The sequence below is a fragment of the Stegodyphus dumicola genome, chromosome 7, assembly GCF_044657685.1.
Source record: "Stegodyphus dumicola isolate Sdum_Otavi_A_Nest chromosome 7, ASM4465768v1".
NCBI classification, from domain to species: Eukaryota; Metazoa; Arthropoda; class Arachnida; order Araneae; family Eresidae; genus Stegodyphus; species Stegodyphus dumicola.
In genome coordinates, this window is record NC_140774.1 from 142,354,457 (window position 1) to 142,375,463 (window position 21,007).

The window sequence follows — 21,007 nt, forward strand, 5'->3', positions numbered from 1 at the left end:
AGTAGCGAAAGGTTTTCGTTAAAAAATGCAAATTAAAGTGTAAAGGACAGTGGTAGCTTAAAAGTAACTTCTTTAATTTTTAGTACAATGCGAAGTTATTTAATCTTAATAGGATTCGAAGTTTCAGGTCATCGTGTCAGGTAGTTACCGACTCTGTCACATAGTTGCTTCGACTAGTCTTGGGATTATTTGATTAAGTTCTCACATTTTTTTCCAACTAGTACTTTAAAAGCAACAATACTACTTAAAGCTCTTTTTCTTATTAAATGCTCTTAGAAGTCCGACCGTGTTTTCCAATAAATCGGAAATATTGCGCGTTATCAGTTTGCCCCGAATCTCTGAACTTAAGAAGGCTCATGATCGTAAAATTTATTGAACGTCTTCTTAAATTACAACGCATCTCATTTTCTAGTGACATTATTTGAAACCGAAAAAGTTCATCCATTCCATGCTTTTTTGTTTACAAATGACTACCGCGAGACAACAGAATGCATCATCTGTAAAGTACAACTGAAAGTTTTAAGAATAACGTAGTATCCATTGGTCATGAGAAGTAGTTCAAAAGATTTAGTCCGTGAGATTAACACGAATCGCGTTCCAAGAAGAGAAAATGTTCAAAATATTACTAAAAACCCACCTTAAACATCGGAGGGCTAGAAGAAATGCTTGTTTTATTAATTAAGAAATGAGAAGTTCGAATCCTGATATCTCACGATTATTCAAAAAGTTATTAGATTTGCGAGTTTCTTGTCCTTCGAATCTTAATAAAACATTTCAACATTTTAGCTCAAAATTGTGGAACTATTAATTTTTTGGGGTTCATTTTATTAAAAAAAAAAAGTAATACAATTTCAATGGAACTGGATTACCAGTATTAATTACATCGTGATGGTCCTGAGCATCTCACGCATAATTTTTTGAAGCGTTCCGTATTTAGTGTTTATCTGTAGTGTTGAGTCTTAAAGTAATTCTTATCCTTTATAATGGCAGGCCCACTAGCGGTCGAGCGGTAAAATCGCTGAACACTGGTGGTTCCGACGTGGGTTCGATTCCAGGCGAACGGGCTGGTTGCATGGGTGTGTTCTTTTCCATATATCTGAACAGTGTTGGTTATTTTTTTAATTAACATCAAATTTGTAATAATGTTTTATTGCTTAAATTAGCCTTATCACGATTGCGTAAAACCTTCCAAACGCGTATGTTTCTTTCATTTCTTGTCGAAAAAGTGAAAAGCAAAAAATATTAATGTTTTGATTTGATATAGAAAAAGTAATTATTTATCAATTCTTTTGGAATGCATACGAACATCTTTCTTAAAAGCCGGTGCTTTTAATTGTTAATATTTCACATGCGTGGTTGGTACGCAGTTGTTTGCAGTAGAGTAAATGAAATTTAATTCAAATGTATTAATACTGCAAATTTTATTAACTACCAAAATCTCTTTCCAGATTACGCCGTTAACAAGTGCATTTTCGGCTAATCGAAAAATTTGAGCTTTTGTTTCCCAGTATTGTAAAAATTCTTCCAAAAAGTAAGGGTTTTGCTATTAAAATAAAATAGTCATACTTCAGGTACCTTCTGCTCGTATGCTTGTTGCTCTCCCATGTCGATGCAGTATCGGAAAAGGGTGATGATCGATGTTATTCATATATAAGTTTCTTAACTTCAAAATGAGTTTTCGTTGTAAATAGAATTTCGTTTGTGAATGGCTGAGTTTTGTATATAAAAAATTTGCATCTGACAGTAAGGTTTGTCGTAAATTCATGATTATAGCTTTAAGAAAGCGAGATGGTGGCTGTATTAATCACATAAATCATATAACGTTAATTATTTAACACAGTTAATTATAGAAACATAATCTGAAATTTTAAACGGGCTGCCTTGGTAGAAAAATTTGAACAAGAAAAATATTTTTCATATGAAATTCACCCGGTATATCATTAAAATTTGTAGAAATCGCTTTAACGGGTATTATTTTATATTCCAGCGTTCCCCCACCTCTTTGATTTCTTTAAGATATTTTGCTTAATGTAAAGAAAGATTGAAATTTACTAATAATTAGTAATTTTTTTTTTCAATTCGTATTTAAATTAGTGCAATATGATTCTTATTCTAACACTAAATCTTGATATGTTTCCTCAAACCTTTGACGCAGCAGCACAAAATAAATGCTTACGCTGTTTCTAGCTCAGTTACATTCGTGGAAGAGAGTAGAGCGTTACTGAACGCGAGGCAAATAAATTATTTTAATTGATTATTATCGTTAGTTTAACCTGGTTTCGAGATTGTAAAACTGTTAACGGTCGGCCAGTCGCCATATGTTCGCTGAAGCGCTATATTGTGGTAGCCTGTTTGTATATCCCATCCTGAATATCTGTGTAATGATACTGTGAATAAGCGTGAAGAAAGGACATTAATTTCTATTAATTTTCTGAGATCTTACGGCATTAGCATATGAATTGACAACTATCTGGATGAATGAGAATATCTGAAATACAAATAGCACGTTGCAGATCCTGATACGGATCCCGTGGGTAAAATGATGAAATAGACATTAGGATGGCACTAGCCCCCACCGTCTAGATTTCTAACCCATCGAATTGTGTAATCTGAAATTAATCTGTTAAAATTTAATTTGTATTTATTCTGGTCATTCCTTGAAGATTTGCTTATCGTGTTAGGGTTTCCGCTGTCTAGTTAGATTTCGCGCCAACGCAGAATGACGCTCCGTCAACAGAAAAATACCATAAAATCTATGAAATAAAATCTTTCGAATTTTTTAAAAGAATTTGATACAGGGTCACCTGATATAACTATACCAATTGCACTCTAAACATTTAGGGGGGGGAATTGCCAAATTTGACTATATTATGTTTTCATGTTTATTTATAATTGTTCGACAAAGAATTTATATTTTCTTTATATTAATACTGAGAGTATAATATTACAGATGGAAAATATTCAATGCCTGGCATTTAGCTATAGGCAAGAAACGTCGCAGAAATATATTGCTGAATTTTAAAAGCGTAAGAAATTCACTTTCGAGTTCATGTATGTGAAAGCTACCTTTTGTTCTAGAATAACATGAATTAACCGCAAATTTGTTTCAGTTTAAATATGGCTCCGTTTGAAGTTTTAACTGTGTTCTTAGTAAAGCGGTAGTCGTATAATTTTGACAGTGATTTCTCAGGGCTAGTTTTGTATATTTCAGAATTAAAATTTGGTATTTCCTTGTTGAAAACGGCCACACTATAACTATTTAGCGGCATTTAAAATATGCGTCTTAGAGTGTGGTGACATGCAAATACTAAAAACTTTTAGATAAGGAACTTTTTGAGAATTAGAATTTTCTACACGTTAAAAAAAAAAAAAAAAAAAAGGATTATCTCCACTCTTATTAAAAGTCTCCAACTCGCTGACTAAAAACACTGGCTGACGAGTATTATTCCGTTCATAAGGCAGTAATAGAAAAGAAATTTTGTAAGAAATGAGAGGTTTTATTTGGGGGGGGGAGGATTCTCTTGGAGCGATATTTTCATTTTCATAGCCGGTGAAAAAATTTTGTACATTTTGGGGAAAAAAAATTTGTACATTTGTACTGAAACGAAATGGTGCATGCATGCGTGGATGAAGTATTGTCTCTCGTAAATTTGAAAACATCTCAAAACCACATCAGTTCTGCCTGGTGTCCAACGTGGTGGGATGGCGGTTGCAGATGATCTGAAACTTAAAATTTTTTATATTTTTATTAAAAGGTTTCTCACGATTTCAAGTGTAATAGTCTTAAAAGTCTTATTTGATTCATGTCTTAAAGTTCATTAATGGTACCTAAATTCTTCGACATAATTTGGATTTTGTTTCTCTTTTGAAATATACCGAAGCTGACATTTTGGAATCAATGTTATTTTTAAAACTGCAAATTTTTGTTCATTTAACTGATCAGAATTTCAAGGTGTTTAAATTAGCTGATTAGGATTTATCGTGTTACGTCCGAAATTGTGATTACAGTTGAGAACTGCGGTGTTTATAATGTTCACCGTCCTCCAAACTCGAAGTGACTCGAAATGTGCTTTCTACCGAGTTCATCCGAAACTGCAACAATGTATTTTCCAGTATGTGCTGTGTGTATCTGAAATGAATGATTGTCATTGATTATGATGAATGACAAGCCAGTCGCTGTTATTATACTGTCGCAGTCAGTTGAATACAGATCAGTAGTAATGAAAGCATAAAGAATGTCGAATTGCCGCTATCTATGATTGAATTCTCTTGAATTCTTTTCTATTTGACATTTTCAAGAATAAAAGCTATGCCATTGTTATACTGCTTTCAAATGCACATCTCGTGGTATAGCATAATTCCTCTTTTTTAATTATTCATTTCGTTAATTCGATTGAAGTTCATCGAAAAGTTTTTTGACTGTTTTGAATATTCATTTGTGCTATATAATACTATACTTAAAACGTAATGATTTTTTTAATAAAAAATTTTGTAGCGTAATTAGGTCGTTTGACCAAAAGCAAATATATACCCTCTTAATATTATCACGTTCGTACCGACCTCGTTTGATTGTACAAAGCGGTTGAGTGTTATATGCGGCGCTGGGCCGCACGCAGGATTTTCTTTCGGTTGGGGATACAAGGTTATATATTTTCAGGGGGCATATAAAAGAGAACTTTATACAAGATTTCAATAAATACTATTCTGAATGAAATGTACACATACACGAAACTCTGTCCTTGCGTACGGTCGGTCTTGCTGTTGAGATTAATACTCTTTTTCGATATGCAAGTTACATAAACTTTTTTATATAAACTTTCATTATTTCTTTCCGTGGATGACAAAAGTCTTGATTCAGAAAAATTATACTTATTTCAACATGTTACATAGATCAATACAATATGTAAGCATAACAAATATTTAAAATTTATCCATTCGAGTTTGTTGCATATTTTTTGTTAGTAGCTTTTCAGTGGTGGTCTCCAAGACACGATATTGATTGCATCTCCATTTTTAAGTTCGAGCGTTGTTCTCAAAATTTTTAATGCTTTGTCGAGACTACTGTTGTTGGTACAGCGTCAGGATTTCATCTTCGGCATAATTTTCATTAATTCATTTGTTTTCTGTGATAACGTCGGTGATCTCAACATTACTCTTTTTGTAGCAAGTTTTCATAGATTCACAAATATTCGAGGTAAATCTAATCATGCATTTCTTCAGCAATTCTTCTTTATATTTAAAGCTTAAGTCCTAGCGTTTAGACATTTTTGAGTCATGACCAAGCATCAAAAGCACGATGTGGATGGGTGAACTGAACAAACTATATGGGCAAAAAAAGGCAATTTGTTACAGATCTCCCTCACTTTTGGTTTTACCCCTTTTCCCCCAACTAGTCCGAGCCAATTCGGACAAATATCTTGTAACCCACAACCACCCATATTGGTCCAGATACGAAAATTCGAGCATTTGGTACCTCCACGTGCGAAAGTAAATCGACTTTGAATAAAAGCACTAAAATTGGGATTTTGACTTTATAAGTGATTTGATTTTTCTAAGCGTTGATTTTATTAAGCGGTTATTTTGTAATGATATTGTATTCATTTGAATTCCTGTTGCTTCCTCACTTCATCATTCCTTACCAGCTCGAACACGTATCTGTTTTCCGCCCTGTGGCGGCGCTATGGGCTCTTTTTTACAATATTACCGCCAGTTGCCTTAGAGAAACCAGCAACTATAGTTGAAAATACTACTCGCAGTGGCTTAATGCCTTTTTTAGTTCAGATTTGAATTCGGAATATTGAAGTATCTCCTTACGAGCTTCGCTCTTTAGATGCGCTTTGCATTACATTGTGTTTGGCGTTTAGAATGGTGACTGCTGAGTAGAGCTATACGCATACCTGAACTGTAAAGCGTTCTTTTAGGGAAAATAAATTTTATCAATCTATCATCGGTTCTGTATGCATTCAATCCATAACGAACCCTTACCAACATAACATCTTTTATGTACTAAAATAACATAATGCATTTAAAATGTTGCATGTTTTCAGAATATATGTGATATCATGATACTTACAACCCACTTTTATTTATTTATTTTTTTTTTTTTTTTCGTGGTATACTTTTTCAGGTGATGTCTGTTCTTATAAATTTATATTATTTTCTAGTATAAATCTATCTGCAATGCGTACTGAACTGCTGCCCTCTTAGTGAAATCTGCACTTCTTATAATGAGCAATAAGCGTGCGGATGGTGTTTGCATCTAACTAACCTGTTTTTTTCCTACCCTTCTCAAATGTAGTTCTGGGAAACGAATGCTTTGCTCCCAATCCTTGTATCTAAGAGGATTATTTGGAAAGTGTCAGATACGAGTCATCTGCAACTATTGCTGTTTGATTTGCCGTTGAAGGGAAAACTCGGCGTTTTTAATCACAGGAGTTAGTGACCTCATCTGAACTGTCAAACAGCTGCTGCTGAACAGGAATTTCGAGGTCAAATACTCGACTGGGATTGTTTTTCTTCCGCCGTTGTAAAACTCCAGATATTGCTTAAGACTAGTGATGGGCAACTTCGGTACATTCTTGTACCCGGTACGAGATTAACGGGTACAGACAAGTACCAGGTACAAAATACCCGTTACTCAAGTAAACGTTACTTTGAAAAGTACCGAAAACCGATTTCAAGTACCGAGTACCCAAGTAACGATTTGGAGTACCGAAGTAACGAAATACCGGAGTAACGGTTTGCTGTACCGAAGTACCCTAGTAACGATTTGGAGTACCAAAGTACCCTAGTAACGATTTGGAGTACCGAAGTGCCCTAGTAACGATTTGGAGTACTGAAATACGCAGCTAACGATTTTGCGCACTGAAGGAACTCTGCCACGTCACCACGTGTTTGATTTTATCTGTACGGAGTAAGATTTTGAATATCAGAAGACATGTCAACTACGGAAGTGTCTGAGGAGCAAACCATTCATGGACATAAGGAGCGCATATCACCATTTCTCAAATACAACCAGATATTACTGTCCTCGTACTAAAACCGAAGTGAGCTGAACCCTCATCGATCCTCCAGTAACGAATACCAAAATACCGAGAAGAGACGAATATTTTCGTTACAAAGTAACGAATACCGAAAAGTACCCGTTTCGGTACAGAAGTAACGGGTACTTGGATGTACCTATTTTCAGTACCCGTTACAAAATACCCGGTTCGGTAGTACCGACTCATCACTACTTAAGACTAGCTGCTCCACTATTTGCAGTGCATCTTCTTCTAGTCATGAGACTGCCATAAAGCTAAAATTTCCTGCTTTCAGTAATACAAGTTTAATAATAAGAACTAGTAACTACCCACGTTGTGCCAGAGGTAAAAATTCTCGCCTGGATTTGGAAGTAATATATATCACAGAAAGAAAAAGAATGAAATAATTGTTCATTATTTCATTCTTTTTCTTTCAGATGTATATTTTCATTTGATGTCCTGGCGAAATAAATGCCCAGTGAAGGAAATATTTGTCTCATGTGCAGGCGTTTTACTGAAGTAAATGCACAATTACGGCTTGATAAATCTCTGCATTATTGAATAAATGCACAGATTTGAATTTACATAATGCATTACTTAGTTTAAAATAAAATTGTCTTATCTCCCCCGAAGAAAAAGTCAGGCTATATCACGGTGAATAACTCGTTTTAAATATAAATTTTACGTTGCTAACATTTTCTAGGAAACTAATTCTTGAATTAATATGCTTGTCACAACTGCTTAGCTCGAAACGGTTTCACATGTTAAACTGAGATTCTCATACCGAGATCAGAATTGAAGTTTCTTTTTTAATTTGTTAAATAATCTAATTTTTGAAACTTTAACAGTGAACTCTTTGAGGTATTGGATGTAATCGGAAGTTTCCAAATCTTTGGCTCCTCCTGTCATTTTTTTATTAATTGGTACATAAACGAGTCAAGATTATAAAACAGATATATTACTACGACGTGAGCTGAGCGATTAGCTTTTAATAGTATTAAATATTTCCTGGTATTTAAATGCTTCGAGCTGTTTGGATTTTTACCGTGGCTTGTTTACTTGTAAAATGCAGCCGGATCAGCATTTTTTTTGGGGGGGGGGGCTATGAATCCAGGACTGATGAGTTAATGAAATCATGGGCAGATATTGGGTAAAGACGGGTGTTATCAGTACGTCGTAATATTGTAAATGTATGTAAATAATTTTTTATGCGTTTGTGTTGTTTATACAGGCTGATCCATACGTTTTAATAAATGGGATTCGTTGATTCTTGTTTTGGTGAAATTACAGTGCACAGTAGCGCATGTAGCACAATATGTATAAAATTACAGGTTTTTCTTTTTTTGAGAAAGAATTTTTTAACGAATTACAGATATGTTCACTAGCTCCTAATCTTAAGCGAATGTGATTAACATAGAAAGTCTGGTTTATGAATAATGTCATCATAAAGAACATAAGTGTACACTCTAGTATACTTTCATCTATTTTCCTCAAAGATATCATGAAAAACTTTGATAGCAATGACAGTAATGTTAAACTGATCATCTACAGTTAGATGTATTCGTCCATTAGCGATCAATAGATTTGAAGCTTAGCACACTTGCAGGACATAAATGTCCGAAAGGATTTACTCAGTTTTCTATATAGTTGAATGGGCTTAACGCTTCGATCGTTTGACCATTTACGCATTGAATTCCAACAAGACAAAATATTTTATCGCAACTGTGAAATCATTCCTGAATTTTATCTTTATGTCGTCATCATCTCAGTCTTACAAAAGTGCTGCTGTTTCAGGTTTTTTTTTTTTTTTTTTTTTCCGGGGGAGGGGGGGACGCTTGCAATGAGATCTTTTCAGTTCAATTGATGATAAGTGGTGACACCTGGTCTTTAAGATTGGTTAATAGGTTATTGTCTCACATTCGCCATTTATTAGATTTAATTTTAAATACTAATACAGTGGGTGAAGGGAGAAACTAAATTCCATATCGGTGGAAATAACAGTTTGGAATACTTGTGAGATTTGTGTGTGAGTTACTTGGCATGCCTAAGCGGAATTTTTGTGTTATGGCCTGCCGATATTGAGTCAGCAAGTTTAGCGTAATAAAACCTGTTGCCGTAGTGATACGTGTAACATAATCGATCAGAAAAAGTTCCTGTTATTCCCACAAAAATGTGTCGAAGATGTTCACGACAGCCCAGCGTATTGTGAAACTGTGTGGTTACTTTTGTGTTTTATTTCCAAGTCTTGCGGTTGAATCTACATCTTATCGGTTATTAGCAATGGGGGGGGGGGGAATTATCTTCACCAGATTTATCATGGACATTTCTTGAGAACAATCATCCTGGTTTTTCTTCTTTTCTGGGGTCAGTAATTTAGATCCAATTTGGCACAAACCTTCAATGTACGCAGCTTTTTATGCTTTATGCAGCTTATTAAGATTATTTACCACTGACCTAACACGTTCATTTTCATCTCAGTGTGGGAGGCTGATACACCTCGTTTTGCTAATTAATAGACAATTTATAAATCTAATTCAAAATTTGAAAATGCAGATTTTATTAACCTTTTTGTTTGTACTTGTCAAAAAAGAAATATGCTCAATTACGAATTTTTGCACTTTGTTTGGAAATGCATTTATATGCAAACAGCTCATTTTCGCATATGAAAACTAATAAGAAATAAAGGGGGGGGTCGCTGAACACTGCTAGTTCGACACGTTTCCAATCCCGACACGCTCATTTTCGTGGTTTTGCCCATGTGTAACGTAGATACGAGCCAATTTCCTCTAGAAACTCTTCCACGAAGGCCCTTTAAGGCAGATAGCGCTTGTGTTATCAAGGCAACCAAATAAATGAAACCAAACACCGATGGGTATCTACAATCCGTGATGAAGATAACTTCTAGCTATTTCTCTCCAAGGTTACAAATTTTGTACCTTTTATTCTTTCGATCTACGATCGTTTTTCTTTCTCTTGTTTATAACAGGGTCTGTTATTTTAAGCAAAAAGGGTGCCTTTAAAAACAATGCTTTGCGGAATCATCCTTGCGTGTCGATGAGTGAATAGGTTACATGATGGCTCTACTTGGAATTTTCATTGTTTAGGAGGTTCGAAAAATTGTCGAATAATATGAAGGGGCGGTTCAGAATTTCCTTTCATAGATGCAGTGAATGATGTTACCTCGACAGATAGGGAACGGACGATTAAAAAATGACTACTATTTCATTAGTGCTGGAAAGGCCAGCCATTTTGTTTTTTGGCGTAGCTTTTTCATTGAATGAAGTATCTTTTGTAAATTAAAAAAAAAAAAAAAAAATTGTTTTATTTATTTATATTCTGTTTCGTCTCTAATCATGTGTTATTGTAGGATAAAAGTCTCCTGTTAATTGTTGTGTTGCTGTTCTTAAACACTCTTTTAGGAAATATAACATTCTTTTTAAGTTATTGATTGGTTTAGATATGGCTGTCGTTACAAATATAGTACAACTTATTAATATCTAATAATTCATAAAATAGGTGGCATCTTATTTTCATTTTAATATTGAGAATAACATGTTTTTTGCAATATCTGCGCTTAAATAAGTTCTAGCTTTCGTGGCAGTTGCCATTTAGGCGTCCTAGAATATATTAATGAAGAAAACGATGACGTAAGCCTAGCTGTTCTGAGTATTAACTATTACATTGTTCATTTAAATGAAATGGATGTATTTTTTGTTTCGAAACTTCAATGCATTCGATTATTAATTCTTGATACTTACATCTGGATTAAAAGACTCATTGTCAAGATGAAATGGATGTATTTTTTGTTTCGAAACTTCAATGCATTCGATTATTAATTCCTGATACTTGCATCTGGATTAAAAGACTCATTGTCAGGATCTTTTCTCAGCTAAAAATTAAGAACGCAACCGAATTGACTGATGAGTATCGTCCACCAACGACCTAGCGGTAAAGTCGCTGAATACTGCTAGTTGGACGGGGTTTCGAGTTCCGGCGAACAAGCTGGACGAATGGTTTTCCGCATGTTTAACGTGGGTATGTCTCCACGAATGCATCCATCCTCATAGGCAGATTACCCTCGGTACTTTGCTGCAGCCAAATAAACCGAACCAGACCAAAAACCGATAGGCATCTACAATGTGTGATGGAAGTAATTTCTAGCTATTTCTCTCCAAGGCTACAAAGTTTATCAGACTCGAAATGACATCAAATAGTAAGGAAAGAAAAAATTTATAGATATTTACATACATACGTGTGTATTTTTATTTCTGCGTCGAAGGAAATAAGAGAAAGAGACTTGGTATTATTTATTCTTAAGTTTTGTACCGCGTGGGAAGTTTTCTCGTAAAACATAGCTTTTATAATTTGTGTATTTTAGTTAAAATTAAATTAGTTAATGATTAAGCATTTTAGAAAAATTTGAAATAAATATTCGTCTGACAAAATAATAATCTTCTGAGTATGTTTAATTACAAAGTGAAACAAACAAAAGTGTCTTACACGTACCAAAGTTACTGTTTCAGATGAAAAATAAATATAAATTTGAATTTTTTTACTTTGCATATTCTTGTATGTAAGTTTTGATAAATGTTTAATAAGAGAAATTTAAAGTTTATTTAATTTTTTTATTTTGGTTTAAGAAAAATTTCGTTTTAGGTCTGTGCATTCGGCCCACATGCAATTTGAGTTTGAGGCTACTGTGCGTAATATCAAAATCTGCGTCGATTTTGTAAATGGAAGAAAGATAAACGCTGTATATTTTTAACAAAACATTTATATGATTTGCTATAAGATGGGAAGTAAACTAGCTATGTAAAAAGCAAGATAAGGCAACTAGCGTAATAAGAACAGTTCAGTGGCCTCTTTATAAATGATTCCATTACTACATTTAGCGATTCGACTGGCATCCGAGTAGCGAAGTGAAAACGCGGGAAAGTAATGGAGTATTTGGCTTCATGCGAAGGGTTTCAAAAATGTAGTTATTAAAAGTTGACATACTTCTAAATGTTATTCAGATGAAGCACCTTGCTGGCATCTGGCGAAAGTAATTTGATTCGTTTCCATTTGGTAATGAGCGAATACCGGTGGCCTCCACCAGTTTTATTTACGCAGCGAGGCTGTCTTTGTATCAAGGTCACGTGAACCTGTTTGAAATGTGTGACAAGCGTGGAGTCGGTTCTCATTAATGTTGCGCCTTCTCTTTTTGATTTCATAACTTACAGCTCGACTGGATGCACGTGTAAGCCGTGTATGAAGTTTTTTAATTTCGTCATTTTTGCTATATCATTCTGCAAATACTATGTTTTCATATGTTGTCCAGAGGTTGATTCATATCATATCAAAACATAACTGATGTTGCGGTATTAAATTTGAAAAAAATAAACGCAGTGCCTCTGAAATTGCTCATAAAAATAATGTAGGAAAATAATATGCTGGAAATATAATTATTAATTAATCTGAAATAATGACTCTTAAAAATAATAATTTGTTCTTAGAAGATATGAATCATAATTGATAGGAATGTTGCTGTTATTTTTGTGCGATTCCTTATTCATTGGCGTTCAAATATTGCATAAAATTCTGCATCGGAATAAAAGTATTTACAGAAGCATCTTAATTTTCTAAATGTGACATTTTTTAAATCCCCCCAAAATTTCTCATTACGTCAGTAGCACTTTTTTTTTTTATCTGAATAATGATATTGCTGTTTTTATAATGAAATAGCCGATTGTCCCATGCATCTGGTTTTTGGAAATCATGTTGTAATATCCTTCCTGGCTAACAGTTAAGCCCACCTGGTCACAGATACTCATGTAGTATGTGATATACTACTTATAGTTAATTATTTATTTTCTAGATGGCCGCACTAAAATTGTTGTTTTAATCATTTCTTCATAAAATCAATTATTCATTTCACCAATCTTCATGCAATAGTTTTATTTTGCAACCTCCTGAGTGGCATTACCACCTATATACAGGCATGGGATTTTTTTTTTTTTTTTTTGTTATTTGGCATATACTAATAATTTAAAATATTTTGGTTTCTTTCTTTAATGATGTAAATAACATCTTAATGAATGAAAGTTTATGAAAACAGATTAAAATAATCTGATGTGGACAATATATGACTTTCTTATATGATCTATTAAAATTATGTGCATTTTTTGCTGCACTTCATTTAAACTTATTTCTTCTAATTATTCTAACTTGAATAACGGATCCTTCAACGAAAGTTGATAATGACAGCAAAATTTGCAGGTTCTGAAATTAAACAAACCGGTCAATTTTTTCATATGGAGGTTAAAACTTCTCATATTTTTATATTTTAAGAATGTATATAAAACTTTGTCTAATATAAGTATAGGAACAGGAGACTGCATTAAAAGTTAGATCTCATTATTTGTCCCAAACTGTTTTTACAAAATTTGACATGTCCAAAACATGAACATTTTTGTTATTTAAAACACTTCCTGTATTTGGAAATATATGACCATGGCCAACGATTGCGAAAATAAGCTTAGTAGGGGAAGTGGGGTATATATACACACACTTTTAGTACTGATAATTGCAATAAAAAAGGGATATGCACAACCAGATGTTATAGCAGTCCCATATACGAAATTTCGCCATTCTACAATTAATCATTTTTGAGTTATGAGAGATCAGTGCATATATACAGACAGACATCATGGAAAAATCCATTTTACACTCTGTTTTAGAAAAAAGTCCAGTATTCTATCCATTCATACAGACATCATGCAAAAAATAGTTCAGATTGATTTGGGAACATTTAAAATATATATAATATATCCATTTTGAATTATGGTTGAAATATGGTGTTAAAACGTTTTGCAATTACAATAGTTTCTTTATTTCTTACAAAGAAGTAAATAAGTAACTATATAAAGTTACTAGAAAGGCTGTTTAACCCGCGAGCACACACGGCGGGTATGTCATACCCATGTACATGTTTCTTTTTGTATATTTCTCGCCCATTCTTTCATAAAAGGACGAAACTTAGTGTAGCTGAGTTCAAGGTCACATACTTAAATGGGGGAAATTCCTGAGGTGGCAAGTGCAACGGTTTTTTAGGACCAGCTTTGTTCGGGCATGTCATACCCGCGCGTGTACTGCCGTTTCTCAGTGAGTCACTTTGCACTTCTCGTTTTCAAGCTTTTAGTATAAGTTTTCGCCGTATATTCCTTACGATGAAGAGATAAAAAGATTGAGAAATCTCCTTGAAACAGTTTCTTCTGATGAAGATTCATTTAGTGAAGAAGAGGAAGATGTTGATGACAAAGAATATAATTAGTAATCATGATCCATCCATATAGAGTAGTGATTCAGATACAGAAACAGGAAATGAAACTCTGGAATGTAGCAATGAGTTCTATGTTGGGAAAAAATGGAGTAAAATGGAACAAAAATAAATTCCGGACTAATGTTAGAATTGGCACCAAAATATTATAACTAAACTCTCTGGAAATACAAAGTATTCTAAAGATGTCTCAACACCTTTAGAGTCCTTGTCATTGCTTATCGATGAAGACATGTTAAAACATGTAGTTGACAATACAAATATTTATATTTATTCAATACCAGAAAATTTCACACGTGAACAGGAAGAGTACTTTTCTCAAAGCAAGGGATGCAGCTAATAGAAAATGTTCGAAATGAACGACGACGAACATCTGTGGTTTCTGATTCTGGACGAACACTGACCACCGATGAACATGTTAACAATGAACCACCCTCCAAAAAACCTAAAATGACTTACAAGAGGTGTACAGAGTGCTCCAAGAAAAAAGATTGAAAGACTAGATTTATTTGTGAAAATTGTAGCAAAAGTATATGTATGGAACTATGGAAATTTCCTGTTATGTTTTTACCACCAATCCTCGAATTCCATATCACAGATTATGTTCTTACTGCATTAAAATAAATATTAACAAGACATAGTGCACAATAAAAATTAAACTTTATTTAGGAACTTCGTGCACACTGCCGGACAGCCTGCCTGTTTCGCTCTGCTCGCTACTCGTAAGAAATTTCTCCTCTAGGGTTGCCACACTTATCGGAGGGCGCAAGGCGCGCTCCTTATCGCCATCACCACAGAGTTTCCCCCCAGTTTCTTTAATGACTATTCAAAGGAACGACATAGGTTATGAAATTATCTTAGAGGATCCGTACTGTCGGGTATTTTTTACATGATTACAAAATTAGAATATAAAATTAGAAAAGATCAAAATGCAATTCAATATATAACAAGGTATTGACACATATAATAAACATGAAATAACAAATATGTTAAGATATGAATTTTAAAAGAAATGTTTTAAATTGTTACGTAAGAAGCAAGTTTCTTAGGGAAGTGAACATGCCTTCCCGATCTGGTGACAGTTTGTGTCTTAGAGAGTTCGTTTGCAGATTTATTCTGCTGAACTGTCTTTAAGTCTTTATTTGTTTTCAGTTCAGGCAAATTAGAGTCCGAAAGCAAATAGGCTGGTTTCACACGGTCTATAGACACAGTAGATTTCAGACCATTAATATCAATTGGGAAAGTTTTGTCCGTTCTAGAAAGAACTTTATGCGGACCTGTATATGGTTGGCACAGAGGTGGCTTTACTCGATCGACACGTAAGTATACATGCGTACACGACTTTAAGGTAGCACTTACGTAACATTTTTCTTGGCAATGTGCAGATGTTGCTATTGGATTCAATTGTTGCATTCTATGCCTAAGATTCGTGATAAATTGTGTGTCATACGGAGATATCTTAGATGACGTTATCATATCACTAGGCAGCTTGAGAGTGGTGCCGTACACCAGTTCAGCACAAGATGACTGTAGATCTTCCTTTACGGCTGTCCGAATACCAAGCATAACAACTGGTAGTGTTTCAGTCCAGTTATTGGTTTCGTGAGCCTTGAGAGAAGATTTTAAATGTCGATGAAATCGTTCAACAATGCCGTTTGACATTGGATGATAGGCTGTTGTTGTGATTCTGTTGGTACCCAAAATGCGCGTGAATTCTGCAAAAAGTGCGGATCTCATTTGAGAACCTTGGTCTGTTGTTATGATCGATGGGCAGCCAAAACGAGATATCCAACAGTTGAAGATGGCTCTGCAAATGGTTTCCGTTTTCATATCCGGGATGGGAATGGCTTCAGGCCATCTGGAGAATCTATCTATTAGAGTCAAAAGGTACACATTGCCTTCTGATGGAGGTAACGGTCCGACGATATCCATATGGATTTCTGAAAAACGTGCATCAGGAAGAGAGAATGTGCCCAGTGGTGCTTTAGTATGCCTAGTAATTTTCGATTTTTGGCAAGATTCACAGGATTTCACCCAATTTTTGATATGACGTTTCATATCGGGCCATACATAACGAGAACAAATAAGCTTCGTAGTAGCTGCAATTCCTGGATGTGACAGATTATGCAGATGATTAAAGATGAGTCTGCGAAAGGAATTCGGAACAAATGGACGAGGAATGTCTGTTGACATGTCACAAAGAATATTACCATCAGAATATTGGCACGGTTTAAATTCCAGTTTCAAAGATGATGTGTTGTTTTTGAGAAGGTTTTGTACCTCCGGATCATGCCTTTGAGCTTCCGAAAATTTTTTAAAATCCAAAAATGGAGATTTTGTCATGGAATCAATTTCGATTCTTGAAAGAGCGTCAGCAACGACGTTTTTTGAACCTTGCACATGCCTAATATCAGTAGAGTACTGAGAAATAAAATCTAAATGTCGCAATTGTCGAGGTGAACATTTATGAGGGTTCTGTTTAAAAGCGTATATTAACGGTTTTTGATCCGTATAAATTATAAAATTTCTGCCCTCTAACATGTGTCGGAATTTCTTAATTGCAGAATAAATAGAAAATAATTCCCCATCGTACGCGGACCATTTCTGTTGACTTTTATTGAGTTTCATAGAGAAAAATGCTATAGGTTCCCATGTTTGTTGAGACAACTGCATAAGTGTGCCGCCGATTGCGACGTCTGAGGCATCTACCCAGATGCTTAGCTGGGCTCCGGGAATAGGGTGTCTCAAAAGGGTAGCCTGAGCAATGGCATTTTTGGCAGCAATAAAGGCTTGTTCAGCATTCTCGTTCCAATTTAATTGTGGGGATGAATCCTGAACACAAGAACGAGATTTCTTTTTATTCATATAGCCTTCTAACAATTTTATTAAAGGAGAAAGAATATGTGCTGCTTTAGGTATGAAACATCTATAAAAGTTAAACATGCCTAAAAATCGGCGAAGCTGAGTGAGAGTGGTAGGTTGAGGAAAATCTAAAATACATTTGACTTTGTCAGGAAGAGGTTCAATTCCGTTTTCACTAAGGTGAAAACCTAAGAAATCAATAGATGTTTGACCAAAGGTGCATTTTGAAACATTTATGCAAAGTCCATATTCCTGAAGTTTGGAAAATAAAGCTTTCAAATGCCTGCAATGTTCCTCAGAATCTTTAGAGGCTATGAGCAAGTCATCGACAAAAGCGTAAACGCCTTCTAAATCCCGCGTGACTTCATCTATAAAACGTTGAAAAGTCGCAGATGCATTGCATAAGCCGAATTGCATACGGATACTTTCGAATAAACCGAATGGTGTGCATATGGCGGTTTTGTGGATGTCGGCTGGGTTAATTGGTATTTGATGGTATGCCTTAATCAGGTCGACATGACTAAAAATTTTAGTACCGTGCAATGCAGCAGTAAAATCGGCTAAGCATGGAATAGGGTATTTGTCTTTTATTGTTTGAGCGTTCAATGCTCGATAATCTCCTACAGGTCTCCATTCCAGACTTCCCTTTTTTGGAACCATGTGAAGTGGGGATACATAATTGCTGCTCGAAGGTCTCAAATGCCCCAATTGCATCATAGTTTGAAATTCTTGTTTTGCTATTTTTAAGCGATCTGGAGCTAACCGACGAGGTTTTGCAACCACAGGTGGACCTTTAGTTATGATATAATGAACGGTGTTATGTTTAACAGGTTGGTTAGGATCTGGTAATCTAGTAACTGAAGGAAATTCTTTTAAAATTTTGTGATATGGTGTATCACTAAATACAGTTTTTACTGAATAAATGCTTGCATTTTTCACGCAACCGACGGTTTTAAAATGCGTTTTTAAATCTTTGAGACATTTGTTTCTGAGATCAGGCACCAATTCAAAGAAATGGAGAAAATCTGCTCCAAGAATGGGTGTACTAACATTTGCTATAAGAAAAGTCCATGTAAACTGTCGTCTTAATTTGAAATCCAAAGAAAGTGTTTTTTGACCATAAACATGAATAGTAGAAGAATTAGCAGCGAAAAGTGTTTGTTGGGACGAATTCCGTTTTTGAGAATTATTTGCTGGAAGTAAGGACACGTTAGAGCCGGTATCGACCAAGAATGAAAGGTTTGTTCTACGGTCACGAACGAACAGGCGACGTGAAACTTGAGGCAAAGAATAAGTTGCCTCTATTCTTTGCTGGTTTCGTTTCCCTGCCATGAACAAGGTTTTGTACATTTGTCATCTCTACACTTTTTCCCAAAACGTCTATGATACCAGCAAACAGAATAATCTCTCCTTTTGGAATTGCTTCTTTCCTTATTGCGATCTCCGCGATTTGGCGAGCGACCACGAGAAAAAGAAATGCGATCAATACGTTTGTTTAATTTTTCTATTTGTTTAAATAATTTATCCTCAAGAGACTGATCGACTGTGCGAGAAACGGCACAAGTCCCTGGGGTTGGATTTACTTCTAAAATTCTGTCGGCAATTTCTGCAGCTTTATCTACAGTTAAATTGGACACCGCTGCCAAAATAGACTGAACAGTCGAAGGCAAACGTTGAAGGAATAATTCTAACATTAAGTTATCAGGAACATTTAAAGATTCTGCTCGACGTTTCATATTTCTAAGCAAATCGGAAGGTTTTCGAGAACCTAATTCTTCTCCAGATAATAATTGGCGAATTTCTTGCTGAGAAGATTCTCCTGAACGATTTATTAACTCAGTTTTAAGCTTTGTATATGGATCAATAGGATCTAGTTTCATAAGTAAATCCCGTACTATTGATGCAATATCTGGAGGAAGATGAGCAACTACATAATTATATTTAGTAATGGATTCTGTGATAGGTTTGGGGGTGGCAAGAGCAAAGGTACTTTCACACATAATAAACCATAAAGATGGGTCTGATCGGTTATAAACCGGAATTTGGACGGCATAAACATCAGACATTGTGCAAGGTTTTTAAGCCAAAATAAAAGCAAAAATTTAACTAAAGAAAATTAAATTAAATGATAAGTAGAAAACGTAATTATAAAATGATCTATAATTACTACTCATCTGTGATTCGGAGGATGAAAACCGATGTAATCCATTACTTCTGGTTTGGAGATCTTGAGTGATGGCTTGTAGTCAAAACCGAAAGTGCTTGAGAACTAACTGTTCATACGATTTAACACAGTCCGGGTTACCATTATGGAAATTTCCTGTTATGTTTTTACCACCAATCCTCGAATTCCATATCACAGATTATGTTCTTACTGCATTAAAATAAATATTAACAAGACATAGTGCACAATAAAAATTAAACTTTATTTAGGAACTTCGCGCACACTGCCCGACAGCCTGCCTGTTTCGCTCTGCTCGCTACTCGTAAGAAATTTCTCCTCTAGGGTTGCCACACTTATCGGAGGGCGCAAGGCGCGCTCCTTATCGCCATCACCACAGAACATATAACCTCATTTTGTAAACAATGTTCAAAAAATTGTAAGTAAATAATTTTTCCTCACCTTATTGTTTCCTATTTTGTCTAAAATGAAGTATTAACTTGGTTTTACATTTTAATTTCTTTTAAAAAACCGATTAATTTTTTCGGCAAATTTTTATTTACAATTTTTTTATTCGGGTATGACATACTCGGCGCGTGTTCTCGTGTTCATGGGATCGGTGCGTGTGCTCGCGGGTTAAATGCAGGTCTGCATCAGCCGATTCAAAAAGCTGTGTCACTCAGCATTAGAAAAGCTTGTGTATGTTGCATTTAATGATTTTTTGCATATAAGCCTTATCAACAACTTCAAAACAAAAAGTGAATTTTATCTGTTTAATTTTAAAATGATACTTTAAATGGTGTCTTCATTATTTGAACAGGCTAAATATTATGTAGCTATATTTTATGATTATATGTGAATATTTTGCTGAGTTCAGGATTTAACCTTTTTATATTTATGTCATGGTTTATAAATAATATGCTGTAATTTAAAGATAATGCATGTGATTTTTTTGGCATTAAAACTTTTCCTGAATTATTGGAAAGTACTTAAATTATGTGCTTCTTAATATCCTCTCAAATGATAAGCTGTTAACAGTTTTGCATCTTATTTAAAATGAGCAATATGCATAACATTTGATTTATAACCTTACTTATAAACTACACCGTACTAATGATTTAACTCTTTAACCAGAGATCAACAAAGTTCGAAACAATTTGTTCCAAGTTAATGGGTGCAAGAAAGAGCCTTTGATTCTGCCAGATGCCGATGGACCCATCATAGCACGGTCCGAGAAAGTATATGTGCCAGTGAAAGATCATCCAGATGTAAGTCTGTGCCTGCACTGCTTTTCATCCTATCCCCTCCTTGCAAATAATTGTAATAGCAATTACATTAATTGATAATTTTGTGTGGGTTACCACTAATTTTATAGGCTGTAATTGGTTTCTGAAGAATAATTATTTCATTATGAATGTACATGTTATAAAAACTTGTAGATATTTTTATATTAGATCTGAAATATATAGAACTTACAAATATTGAGATTAACTAAATTCACCGATTTTAAGATGCAACATTTTGTGCAGATATAAACAAAATTTGAAAACTATTTTCAAAATTTTATTTCAACAAAATTGGTATATATATTTGGTCCATATAGTTTGACATGAAAATTAAAAGAAAAACACACACTGAACTTTT

The 21,007-nt window shown here is 34.6% G+C and overlaps 1 protein-coding gene across 1 annotated transcript in view; it reads left to right on the top strand.

Annotated features, from left to right (window-relative positions):
- how (protein held out wings) overlaps nt 1-21,007 on the top strand; it is a 71,802-nt gene that overhangs the window by 35,995 nt on the left and 14,800 nt on the right. Inside the window, exon 2 of the mRNA XM_035355760.2 lies at nt 20,498-20,631. Within this exon, the coding sequence (XP_035211651.1) occupies nt 20,498-20,631 (134 nt within the window). The remainder of the gene's footprint in view (nt 1-20,497; nt 20,632-21,007) is intronic.